We start from the raw sequence: 13,351 nt of genomic DNA, 5'->3' as shown, positions 1-13,351 counted from the left end.
CACTGGAAAAGAAAATGGCAACCCACTCCAGTATTCTTGCCTGGGAAATCCTGTGGACAGAGCAGCCTAGTAGGCTACAGAGCTTTCTTAAATTCAGACTTACACTGTGGAAGGTCAAGTGGAATATGGTACAGAAATGACAGGGGCCAGGATGTCACCATTTAGGGAGAGAGCATACATACCAAAGGAGATTTGCAGGAACAAGATGGGTTCCCCCAAGCCCCCCAAAGGTCAAGATTTTAAACAGTTTGAAAATAAAAAGCCTCACAAACGTCTTACCAAGATTTAATGTACATTTATTCTTAACACGTGGAACATATAGTATAAAGATTTCATACTGAATAAATGATATTCATTAAGCCAAAAAAGGAAAAAAGGAGGAATTTACATCAAGTTTTAGCTACATTGTTTGAAATACAAATATGCAGATTTTATCACTGAAAAAATCTCAATTGTGTTTCTTCATCAGGAACTTCAACTGAACCTAGAACTTTTTCACACCTCGATTAGAAAGAAAACAAAAACAAAAACAAAAACCCAGAAAAAAATAAACTATAAGTTGATTGGCTGCTGAGACAGCAAGGACTTTTTACAGAGACCTGTACAGCATCGCACCAAGAGGGGCGATGTCTGGCAAGAGATTAAATAGCTGTGTCTCGCTTTGTGCAGGTCACCAACTCGTTAACTCGTCATACTATAAAGGGGTACCTGGGAGGGGGACCAAACTGTGGGGATCCAAGGGTATGTGCAATGTACAACGTCATATATATACACACGTGGCAGCGCAGCCGCTGCAGCTAAAGGTTAAAACCAGTTCTAAGAGGTGATCTCAGGGTTATTCATACAATCAAGGAGGAGAGAAAGAGGTCAGGGTGTTGTAGGTTCACACATGATACTTTGGGGGAAAAGCCTTTTTTTTTTTTTCTCCTCAACGTTTAACTAAAAACATTTTTAAAAACTACAGCTTGCTGCTGACCCAGCGTTTTCTCTTGTTTCCATGTGAGACATTATTATTACAGTATGCTTACAGTATCAGGTGTACAGTACAGTACATGAAAGGGTCTACACTCTACTGCACAGGCCTCTCCAGTGAACAGGGTCTGTCCACAACTGCGAACTTCTCGGTTCCTGCAAGATGGTGAATGTACAACAATAAACCACACACAGTTCAGCAGTCACCTTTTTTGTCCTTCAGGGTTTTTTTTTGTACTTTTTTTTTCCTTTTTTTTTTTTTTTAACCATTAAAAACAGTTATGAAATGTGGCATCCCCTTGATGCAAGGACCGGGAAAGCCATTTTTTATTTTATTTTTTTTCCCCAAACTCACTGTAAACAACAGTAACTTTGGTTAAAATTAAAAAAGTCTTCTATGTAGGCAGAGCTTTGTCTTTTCAAATAGGGCAGGGTCCTGAGGGGAGTAAAGTGAGGACAGGGAATAGAAAGGTGAGGGTGAAGAAGGGACGAGAAGGGGGAGGAAAGAGGAAATAGGAGAGACTTCTTTTCCCGGGGAGAAGCTGGACAGCACAGGGTAAACTGGATTCTGAGGTGGTTTTGCATAAATAAAGGGCAACAGTCAGTTTCTAAGTTCTCCACACACGCACACACACACGGGGAGGGAGGTGTCCCACGGCTGTCATGACTGGCCAATCAAAAACAGTACATCACAAATGACTTGTGAAACCAATGAGTTCATCAACGGTGACACCGAGATGTCCAACAGCCGTGACTCATACAGCGTGAACTCCGAGTGGTTCTCGTCCACTTTGGCCAGGGCCAGCAGCGCACGGGCAGCCCGTCGCATCATGTCCACACTAGTTGGCTCAAAGGGCGGGTTCTGCATGTGGAGCAGGCTGGCCTGGCTCTGCTGGAACTGTGTGGCCGCAAGGCTGTCCTCCAGGAAGCCCAGGAGGTTGCCGATGCTGCCCTTCTGCACTGCGATGGCACGGGCTGCCAGGCTGTCGCCCTGTGCCAGGTTGGCCAGCAGGACTACAGCCATCTCCCGGCACACTGGGTTCTTTCGGTCACTGAGGAAGCGCACCATGGTGCTATACAACTTCTCCAGGCGGCTGAAGGGGGGCGTGGCCAGGATCAGGTCCACATTGTTGTCCTGGATGCTGAGTTTGCTGAGGGTTTCCAAGACCAGTCTCTGGGGGGAAAGGACGGCGTTGGGGCCCAGGGTGGAGAAGGGGTCCTGGGCTTCAGCTGAAGGGCAGACTGCCCAGTGTAGGAGTCCGTCCAGGACAGGCAGGCAGATGCTCTCGGGGTATGGGGAGAGGTCCAACTGCCCCGAGATGTTGGCGAGCGTGACCAAGGTGTTTTCCCGAAGCATCTCCAAGCAGTCCCACCACCACTCCACTTTGTTGCAGCTCACCCCTTGGTCCTGCTCCTCCTCCTTCTCGTAAGTTAGTGGTGCCTGCTTCCGTTCTGGGTGCTTGTGGTGCAGAAGGATCAGCTTGCCCAGGATCAGCAGCAGCCCCGGGTGTTTGGACATCTCAAAGTCGTTGCCTGGCACAAATGACAGGCTTCGGATGGTGTTGGAGACACAGATGCAGCGTTTGGCAAGGGAATCCTGCCAGTCCAGAAGGGTACACAGTGGGGTCTCATCTTTACTGTGGGGTTCATCCTCTAGGATCTTGATGTTCCGATGGCTCTGCGCTGGGCTGATGCCGAATGGAAACTTACTGCTTTCCTTGGTGGCCTCTACACTTTTAGCTCCCTCCTCGGTCAGTGTGCTAGACCTCGTGGACAACATGTCATCCATAGTGGCCGTGATCCGTTTTTCTGGAGGGCCATCAGGTGGGGGGCCCTCCTGCTCTGTTGTCCCTGATGTGCCCTCTACTGCTGTGACATACTTCCGAGGGACTGGTAGGCAGGGCACGTGAGGCCGGGAAGGCAGCAGCTCTGTCTTGCTCTCAAAGTGGGTCTGGATATGCTCAGTGGTGTCGCCCCCACCAATCCGCCAGTGCAGCAGGCCGCTGTCAAACTCCTGCACGCGCCCAAGCTTATCTGAGCAGTCCACCACAAACGGGTCATTCTTCTGCACGATCTTTACTGGAAGCTTGTCAAACTTACTAATCAGTTTCTCCTCACTATTCTCTGAGGCTGCTTTGTCCTTGCCCGAAAAGGCCATCTCCTCATCATTTTCAATTACTTCCTCCTCTTCCTCCTCCTCTAGTTTGGGACCTAGCAGGTCTTCTTCCTCCTCCCCCTCCACAGGGGCTGGACTAGACGCTTTGCTGAATCTCCCAGGGTCCAATAGTGTTCTCTGTCCTGGGTCACCCACCTCGTACTCCTTTAAAATGCCAAAGATCTCAATCAGGCAACGTCGGAAATATTCCACAAGGAGTTCGAGCAACCCTGGGAGCTAAAAGAGAAAGAACAGGAACTAAATTAAGGGAGAAAAGTGGCTAAGAAGAGAATCCTCGACTTGAGAGGCCTGCCAAGGTCTTCTCTCTAACCTCCCCTCTTCCCTTCCAGATCACACATCTGTATCACTGGGAGAGTCAGGGTTCTTTCCCAAAGGCCGTTCACAAAGCAAGTCATTGATTTCTCCTCTGCCTAGCACAAAGTTCTTCCTTCAGCCCAATCTTCACAGAAGCCTGCATCTGCAGATGGACATGCTGACCAGCAACTCGGTACCTCACCTACCAGGGCCACCCACCTCCCTACCTCGCCTTTCTCAACCAACTCCTGCTTTTCTTCCCCAGGCCGTTCCCTACCCGCTGGGTCACTGGCATTGCCCCTCTAGGAGGCCACCCTACATTCCAGCGCAAGTGAAGCCCAAGGCTGGGCATGCTGGGATGATGCCTTCCAACACAAGGCAGGCTGGACACATGCTTGTCTACTCTTCCCCAAGCTCCCCACCTTTCCAGGAGGCTGGACCTCTGTGCATCATGTAACACAGTAAATGGGATGAGGCTTATGCTCTCTAAACACTGCTCCAAGCTGGTACAACTTTCCAGCTTAGATCCTGTACAGGCTATTTCCTACCCCTAGCAGAAAACATTAATCCAGTCAGATTAATCTCTGGCTGAAGAGTATAACTGAAAGGAAAAAATAGGGCTTTAGATTTAAAGAGGGGTCCAGGTTTGAATTCTGGCTTTTCCAGGAACTATCTGTATGATTTAAAATTCTGAGCTGTAGCTTTCCTCTCTTTCCACTGAAAATGATGCAAATTCCTAAATTTCATAGCGTCGTTCTGAGGTTTAAATGCAGGATGTCAAGTGCCTGGCTTATGGAAATTGCTCGATCAATATTTGTTCCTTTCTCTCTCATGGGAACCAGGCTTTGGATTCAGAAAGACTGCCTACAGCTGTGTGAACCTGGGCAAAAATAAGACTCTGAGCCTATTTACTCATCTCTAAGCGGCCACATCTGCTCAGATGGCTACAGTGAAGATGACACAAAAGAAAACACGAAAGACCTAGCACGAAGTGAGGGCACGGTAAACGGAACTATTAATAACATTGCCCCGCTAGTCAATTCCTTGACAGATGAGCTGGGAGGTACTGAGGATGATCAAAAGACAGAGTAGGATGGTGCAGAAGAACCTCTTCCTAGCTGAGAAAACTCCAGCTACATGTCTCTGGAGAGAAGGTTTGGAATTTGGAAAGCCACCTCTGTGTTAACCTCTCCCACTGCCCCACAATGTACATTTCTTCACACTTTCCATTCTACATCTTAGGAAAAATGGTTGTCAATAAAGACTTCCATCTATTCAGCATGGGTGAAGAAAGAAAGGGAAAATAAAGAAACTGCTCTGCTCACGGACAGAGACCACAGGTTCATGGATAAAGACCCCGGGTTCTTTTTGGTCTAGAAAATATGCTGTCCTCATTGGCATCAGCAGAATCTGCCCTTCTTCCCAATACCAAGAAGTTTCTCCCAAATTCCCTTTGAAGTCAGTCCTGATTGACTAACACAAATTATCAGGCCTATGGCCAGTGGCAAAGTACTGGCATAGAAGGTATCAAAACAACAAGTGAAATAAAGGCAACCATGTTGGCCAGGGAGGGTGTAATTCCCTGGTCACTTAGCATCATCTACTTTTAGAAGATCCCAGGCCCTCCCGGTGTTCCTCCAGCACCTGGACTCACCTGACTGAGGCTGAAAGTCATGATGCTGTTGTCATCGTACAGCAGGATGTTAATGGTGTCTAATGCCCACGTGCTCTCTGCCAGCAGCCCAGACTTGAGGGACATCATTACCCGCCATGCCTCCGGGGTTCCTGAAATAAACCTCCACGTCGTCCATCCACCACGCCCAGGTTGGCAGGAGGCCCCCCACCCCAGAGCTGGCTCATTAGTCAGGCTACTCTGAAGAGAACACATGGTGAGAGGCACTTCCCATCTGCCCCTCGTGGCTTCTAGGCTCGCTTAGGACATCACTGCGTGGCAGTTCCTTTAGTAAAGCCTGACATCGGCTGATTTCTTCCTTACTCAAAGTTCTTTAGCTCTATTTTAGTCAACACTGGACCAGATTTTAACTCATCCAGAACATCAGGATGGAGAGAGAACACTGAACCAGATGTAAAGAGGCAGATTAAGCAACCCAATCAAGGAGGTCTCCTTACCAATGTCTTTCATTGTGAGCCGCCTCCTCTGCTTCAACACAGGCTGTGTGGCTTCAACAGAGCCAGGTGGGAAGGTGATGTCCCGCCGAATCATAGGGGGCTGCACAGGAGCAGGTGCTATGTGCGAGGCGGGTACTGGGGGCCCTGCCTTCTGCATCTTCATCCCAGAGTGCAGGAATGGAGACTTGCTCGGAGAGGTGCGGTTCTCCATTGGCCGGGGCAGGGGAGCGGGGCTGGATACCTGAGGAATGTGATTCTGCATGCTTGGTGGGGGCTGGTAGTTGGCTGGAGGGGGCCTTGTCATGGGGGGCACGGGGGCAGAAGGACCATAGGGGGGCTGGCGTGTGCCATGGGAAGGCCACGGGCCTTCATGGTTGGCCCTCTGATCCGTGTGCAGCATTTCATCTGTTCGGTTCACGCCATGATAGGCGGGGCCTTGCGGGGCCGAGCCCGTGCTCTGCCTGTTGGCGTAGTTGTAGGTCATGTCATTGCGCCCCTGCCACATGGTGCCTTGCTGGGCAACCTCAGCCGATGCCTGTATGGGGCCGCCCATCATCTGTGGTGGCATGTTCTGCTGGGCATTGGAGCCAGGGGGTGCTGAGACACGGTCCCGGCCAAACTGGAATGGAAACTGGTTCTGGGGGCCGCCTGCTGGTCGGCGCTCAGTAGCAGTGGCGGCAGTGGCAGGATAGGCGTTTCCGTACTGGTTGTACACGTCCTGCTGAGGGGGAGGCTGAGCAGATTGCTGCTGGTTGGCAGGTGGGGGCTGGGCGGGGGGCAGCTGCTGCTGCTGGGGCTGCCCCTGCCCCGCGCTGTACGGCACGCTGTACATCTCCCCTTCGTGCCGCTTGGCAGGAGGGCCGTAGGTGCCATCCATCGGCCGCTTGTAATTCTAAGACGGGGACAGAAGCAGAGAGAAAGTTAACACTCTGCATTCAGGGACGCAAGACCACAGCTGCTAAGATGAGACACCAGACACGTGCTGGGCTTACTTCTGGCCCTCTAGGAGAGGGGACACAGACTCCACGGGAACAAAGGAGTCACCTTTACGAGTTAATCTTTTGAAGCTCCTTCTGAAAGCAAGAATCATTCTCTATTCCCTCTGGCTCTCCCTTGCTCTAAGCAGAAAAATGTAGAAAGGTTCAAAAATCAAAATACAAAATACCCTAACCCTTGTGGAGCACTGGAGATGGGCCTGGACCCCAAACAGGGGAAGAAGAGACTGAAGGCTTGGCTCTTCACACAAAACTGGCTGTCGGGGTGGGAGAAGAACGCCAAGGAATCTAAAGGGACTCCTCAACTCGGCCTGCTGACAAGGCTCCTGGGGGAACCTGTGGATCAGCCCACCCACTGCCCTCCTCACCTGCTGCTGCTGATACACTGTGGTCTGCTGGCTGGGGAAGGGGCTGCCGGAAGGGGTGCCTTGAGCGGAGAACTGATTGCCATAGGAATCATGTCTGTGGGCAGGAGAGAAGTGGACGATCAGCGTGGGAGTGGGGAAGCCTGAATCACAGCAGCGTGGCGACCAGGCTTTACTCACCGCTGCTGCTGCTGCTGCTGCGGCGGGTAACGGCTGGGAGAATACATCCCCGAGTCTGGGTTGGAAGGCATGAGATTCGGCTGCGGGGCCCCAGTGCCCATGTTTCCCTCGGGTCCTATGCCAGGCTCCGTCCTAAACAAAATCGGAAGAGCAGGTTGAGTCCATGATAGCTGTGGGGTGTTGGGGTGGGACAGGGTGGGGGTAGGGGGACATGCTTACCTCACTCTGTCATAAGGACCTCCATAGGGATAGTGCTGTCGCGGTCCCATTGCCACATTTCCCAGCCCAGGGCCGGCAGCTCGACTGTAGGGGTCCCCCATCCCGCCATTGGGGCCCTGACCTGAGGACATGAAGGGATCGTTCCCCGGAGCTGAGAGCAAAAGGGAAGGCAGTAAGTAAACTGGTAGGTCAGCGGGCCGAGCAACCTCTGCCTTGCCTGCCCCAAAGACCCAGACCCTCTTCAGAGTTCAGGTCTGTTCCAACTGTTTTCCTGACCGGTTTGAAACAGAGATCTAGAAAGGCCCCAACTAGCAAAGAACATGTACTTGTAAAGGATGATGCGTGAGCCCAGGGAGAAGAGGACAAGAAAGGAGGATGAAGGGGATGGCATGACGAGCAACAAGAACCTTAAGCCACTCCAACGCCCCCATGCCCTGGCCCTGCCCTCAGTGACAGAAGGCCAACAGCAGTCGGTCACCTTTCCTCATGCTGCCGTAAGGATCCTTATTTGGCTCATAGGACATGCGCCCCATCATGTCGGAGGTATTCATACTGGGCTGGTACCCAGGGTTTGGAGTCATGGAATTCCGCTTCTGGAATGTGGGGTCACTTCCATCAGGAAAGGCATCCTGGATCCCGACCGAATTGCTCCTACTCAAGAGTGAAGGGAGCCAATTAGACCCTAAATAAAGCAATTCCTCCCATAACGCAGGTCACATGGGAGTCGCTGGTTGGAGCAGGGTCACACCCTGGGTTGCACAGGACCTCGTGCACCCTGTCTAGGCCCCCCAGGCCGCCTGGCCCTGCTCCTGGCCTTACCTCATGCCTGGTAAGGGGGGGATCTGGCTGTGCGGTGTGGATGCTGGAGTTGGTGGCTTCAGGTCTCCTCCTTCTGCCATGGAGCTGCTGGTTGACTGAGGCGTCTGTGGCCCTTGCATCGACCCTGATCCCGCTGCGGACAATGATACAGGATGAGCAGGAAAACTCTCGTAGAAACACACAAACGCCCTAGGATCTCTTTGAAGAGGAACACTAAAAAGGCTAGAACTAGGGTTCTTTAAAACCTAAATCACCCTTCTCAGCAGGAGATCTGCAAGGCCAGTAAAAAAGAAGGGAATTTCAGGGCTCCATCTCTTCTCGCTGCTGTTCACGTTTGGAGACCATTAGCATGCTGGTGATGACGTGAGTCTCTGTCAAGATTCCCAACTCCTTTTCTTTACTTTCCCAAGGACCCTGTCTAACCTATTATACCTTGTAATGCTGGTACACAAGCTGCCAGGGCCCTAAGAGGCCCTGGAAAGCTGGGTTGGCGAGGTTCCCTCTTACCCCAAACCTGCAGACCACTGTAGGAACCTAGGAACTCCTATTCTCAAGCATCTAACCCAATGTCACCAGCAGTTCGAATGTTCCGCAAAGCTGATGAGCACAGTACCAGTAATTAACGCTTCCATTAGTTACCATTCTCAGCAGCAGATACCCCGCGGCTTGGGCCTCCCCAGCTGATGAGTCATCTCAGGCACTGCTTACACCCTCGGAGGTCAACCCCAGGGCACATGTGTTCACACCCACCTTATAGGAGCCCTGGCCTTCCTCCCTCACCATGCCTGTCCAGGCCCCATCCTCCTCTCAGAAAGGAGGGTGCGCAGAGGCGCTCCCGGCAGAGTGCTCCATTCATATTCCCGCCCCACGCCCTCCTTCCCATTTCCTTCCCATTCACTGCCATCTCAACTCCCTGGGGGAATTCAGGGCTCTAGTCTGAGTAGCATTCTAAGGCGCTGACATCAGTGGGCCAAGGCTCCCAGATGGCCTGCCTCACTGCTATTTGTCAGATTTCCCGACTTGTTCAGTGTCCCTCCCACTCACTAGTTTACAAACATTTGGCAAGGCGCCAGGTGCACAATGAAAATTTAAACTCAGGGTTGCTGCAAACTACCTCCCAAGGGAGGTGCCACTGCCCGCTCTTCAGCCTGCCAACCTGTTATGCTCAGTCGTAGGACAGGACAGAGCACACATCCCTGGCGGCGGCCACTGGTGAATGAGGAGCCTAGGCCCTGGAATGCTACCCCTGCAGGGTGAGCCTTGGTGAGGCTGCTCACCCCATCCTTACCAGGCGAGGGAGGCTGGATCTTGGGCTGGGACTTCTTGGAATCAGCAGCTGCAAAGATGTCTGGGGGAGGGTCTTCTCCCCGTTCGATCTTGCACTCAAAGGCATAGAGACACTGGATGTACTGTTTTTTCAAGGAGCTGGCAGCACTGCTTGAGGTGCCGACATTGAGGTTGGTCGCAAGTTCCCGCCACTTCTTGTTCTTGTTGACCTGTACAACCAACCACAAGAGTCGGGGTGCATCTTCCATCTGGCCTTCCTGCCCACATACCCCGAACCCCATCAGGCAACTGACCAGGTATTCATCTTATAAAAGCAGTTCTCAGTTAACCACCGAAGTTACCCTTGCTTGGTGGATAGTACACAGCCAACATGAAATCCATGGCTTCCCTCTACCCTCAGCAGATCACTGCAACTGTCAGACAGCGCTTATTCAAAATAGGGCGAACTCTACATCACTATTAGTCAGAGAGATCAGAATTCAGAAGGTATGTGCTTTGCGTTACACAAGTGTACTGCTGAAAAACGATGTGCAAAGCACCATCAGATCCAAATCATATTTTACATGCACTGATAAAAACTAACATTTTATAAAATGGAGATGTGTGGCAGTATCAACAACCACCCTGCCTGACTTACTGTGTCAAACTGGGGGTTTTCATATCTGATTTTTTTTTCCTCTCAGTGTGGGGCTTCTTGCAAATTTGACATTCTTGTGTCCCTGCTCCCGCATCTCAGTGACGTATGACTGCAAGCCCCTTGCCCTCAGCAGTCACTGTCCTGACTGTCCAGGAGATGCTTCAGGCCCCATGACTTCTTTTTTACCTTCCCAGGGACCAGTCTAGAGCTCTGCTTCCTTTCCTCAGCTTCAGAACACACTGTCTCCCACCCCTACAATTAGTCTGTCTGCTTTCGCCAGGCAGGATTCCTTCTTCATGTAATTGTTTTTTGACTGCGCTGCACAACATGCAGGATCTTGGTTCCCCGACCAGGGCACGATCCCATGTCCCTTGCAGTGGCAGGATCTAACCACTGGACCACCAGGGAATTCCCCTTGAGGTATTCTTATATTTATTCGTCCGCCATGTGATAAGCCTGTCTCTCAAGGGCTACAAACACCAACTTTCCAGTCCCAATCCACAGGGAATTCAAATGTTTTGACACCTGCTGATATGGTACCTATGACACCAGAGACAAGAGTGATAAGGAAGCAAAGGAAGGAACAGTTTAGATGGAGGGGAAATGACCAGGAACACTTCCTATAGCAGGCAATGTCTGAGCTGAGACTTGGAAGGCTGGAGGTGGCATTGGTAGGGTATATTCCAGACCCTTTCCCATCTTCATGCCATCAGGGCTAGTCAACTGGAACAGCTCCTCCCTTGACCCAGACCCTGTTAATCCTTCAGAAGAGCTCAGGACTCATCTTTTGCCTTCTTGGAGCCTTCACAAACTAACTCGTAACACCACTCTGTCTTCTCTGAACTGTCTTTAGAGTTCAATCACATCACAGCATCTAAAAGGCTGGCAACCTTTTGGAAACTGGAAGTCAGACCCCTGGGCTTTGGGATTCCCTCTATACCTCATTTTAGGTCCGGTGAATCCAGAAGCCCATGCAATAAAAAAGTATGCCAAACCTAACCCAATGCCCACTTTCTCTACACGTAGGAGTGCCCTGACTAGAGAACTCAACACCAGGGAGAAGGGCAGCAATGAACCCAGGGTCACCTCAGAAGCCTGCTGGGGCTCTGCTTCCCACGCTGGTTATGTGGCAGTGTGCACGTGTCTTGTTTTATTTTGTTTTCCTTTTGTGAGGGAGGGGAATAAAGCCTGAGGGAGAAGGAATTCATAACTGACTGTTGGTTGGCTTCATTCCAATCATTTTCTCTTCTGCTGGTGACAGCTGTTTTCCTCTTCTGATTTAGAAGATTTGGAGTCCACCCCTTCCCACTATGCATCCCCCTGAGCTCAGCTGCACATTCAGATCCAATAGCAAGCTCCTGGTATGATGACTACAGGACATACATAGGAAGAAAGTTTGCAAGGCACGATGGGCTGTCTGCCAGGATTGCCTCACCTGTTTGACTCTCGGGCTGAGTATAAAATAAAGATTTAAGCTATCAGGGCAGGCGCAAGGCTCAGGGTGGTATTCAGTTCGGGTTTCCAGTGGAGATTAATCCATTCATTTAAGTCTCCCATACACAGTAACTAAACACAATTTCCCACCTACTACTTCCTTCATAAACTATTTCTACTTAATAGCTCCTGAAGTCCCATCTCCACTGGGAAGCTTTCTATTCTAGCTTCCCTTGTACCATCCTGCAGACCAATTTACGTGGCACAAATCTTGCTCCAAGTTTCGTTTGATTATTATCTCCAGCTTTCAAGAGTCTAGCAGGATACACACTGTCCCTACATTACAAATAAGAAAAATGAAGGCTCAGAGTGGTTATACTTCTTGATTAAGGTCACTCAGGTTGTAAGTGGCTAAGAAAGAATCCAAAACCAGACCCCTCTCTGAATCTTGCCCTTGTCTCATACTCCAAACTGCCTGCCATGGAATCAGAATGCTCATAGACTTGCCCCGATTTGCAACTCAGGGGGACTCTGGGAACATGTAAAATAATGCTAATACTTCACGCTACCCATGGAGACCTCAGCCTCCTCCTGCGGCCTTGTCTTCTGGAAGGCCTGGGCTCCCTGGCCTATCAGTATGTGACTCAGAGAGCAGGGGAGGGTGATGTGCCTGTGGGAGGCATGGCACCAGTGAGGCCACTGAGTACCTACAGAAAGGCTTGTTGAAACCACAGGGGAAGCCAAGTGCCAGGCACTCACCTGAGTCAATCCACCAATTTCCTTCACAGACACATAGAGGCGGTACAGGTCCAGAGGTTTCCTACCCACAGCAGGCAGATTTGTCATGCCCATGGCCTTCTCCTCCGTGAAGGCCAGATAACGGTCCACCCACATCTTCCTCTCAGGCTCACCACCCAGCTCATACAACTTGGTGATCTTCTCATTGGTTGTAGTAGAAGAACTGGATTTCTGGAAGGGGCAGGTCAAGATTCATAGGAACTGGTCAGATTCAAAGCCTATGCTAGGGGTCTCAGAAGCCCCTTGATTAGGGCAGTAGTAAAGCTTCTCATTCTGGGGTGGTCACTCACATCTGCCCTGCCTTCACAAAAACCAAAAGGGCGCTAGACCTTCCTGTAAAGAAAGCAAGCTAACCCTGCCTGTACATTAGGTATTGAGTGCTGTGCCAGAGGCCTTTACACATTAGGTATTACAAATCACCCTTCTCTTAAAAGGTAAGGCAGCAGGCACCAAGGAGGCCACGCCTAAGATCTCCTAGTGTTTCAGTAGCAGGACTGAGAGTCAAACCCTTGTCCACCTGACATCAGTGTCACTGATACACCCACACCATTACCCAGGAGCCTGGACACACTTTAACAGACGTTTCAGAGAACTCAAGAAACTCAAAAATATGACCTTGAGACAATAGACTAAAATGAAAAGGAACTTTTCCTCCTCTCAAGAAAGGAAGGGTTCTGCTTGAATGGCTTTGGATGACTATCCAAGACATGAGGATGACTAAAAGGGTCTGGAAGCCAGAGGTGAACGTCCACAAGAGGTGGCAGTTATGATTGTTATTTCCCCTACTTTATAAGGTAGGGAAAATGAGGTATGACGAAGGGCAGAAATATTTTAAATGACTCAAATACTGAGCAGATCCCCAGAATGCCACACAGCCCAACAGAGAGCACACCCAGGACCAACCTGAGAGAGGTCAAGGACCCAAAGCCCACCTGCCTCTTCTCCCCCTTTATGGAACATAGGGCACCAACCAATCCTGCTGTTCTGAGTCCAGGAAGGTCCAGGAAGACAACAACCAGTCACCCATGACATACGTCATCTATCA

General features: G+C 50.7%; 1 protein-coding gene across 4 annotated transcripts in view; it reads right to left on the bottom strand.

The window, feature by feature from the left end:
* Positions 274 to 13,351, bottom strand: part of ARID1A (AT-rich interaction domain 1A) — a 68,740-nt gene continuing 55,662 nt past the window's right edge. The window contains exons 11-20 of one of the 4 annotated variants that reach the window (XM_018056474.1): positions 12,268 to 12,477; positions 9,439 to 9,646; positions 8,151 to 8,283; positions 7,810 to 7,985; positions 7,332 to 7,482; positions 7,113 to 7,244; positions 6,936 to 7,029; positions 5,573 to 6,464; positions 5,097 to 5,227; positions 274 to 3,364 (exon numbers count right to left, since the gene is read on the bottom strand). In XM_018056474.1, coding sequence (XP_017911963.1) covers positions 1,634 to 3,364; positions 5,097 to 5,227; positions 5,573 to 6,464; positions 6,936 to 7,029; positions 7,113 to 7,244; positions 7,332 to 7,482; positions 7,810 to 7,985; positions 8,151 to 8,283; positions 9,439 to 9,646; positions 12,268 to 12,477 — 3,858 coding nt within the window. In that variant the 3' untranslated portion in view covers positions 274 to 1,633. The remainder of the gene's footprint in view (positions 3,365 to 5,096; positions 5,228 to 5,572; positions 6,465 to 6,935; positions 7,030 to 7,112; positions 7,245 to 7,331; positions 7,483 to 7,809; positions 7,986 to 8,150; positions 8,284 to 9,438; positions 9,647 to 12,267; positions 12,478 to 13,351) is intronic. The other 3 variants (XM_018056498.1, XM_018056492.1, XM_018056481.1) reach the window with 3 other exon arrangements.

The sequence above is a fragment of the Capra hircus genome, chromosome 2, assembly GCF_001704415.2.
Source record: "Capra hircus breed San Clemente chromosome 2, ASM170441v1, whole genome shotgun sequence".
NCBI classification, from domain to species: Eukaryota; Metazoa; Chordata; class Mammalia; order Artiodactyla; family Bovidae; genus Capra; species Capra hircus.
This window is presented reverse-complemented; position numbering and strand designations above follow the sequence as displayed.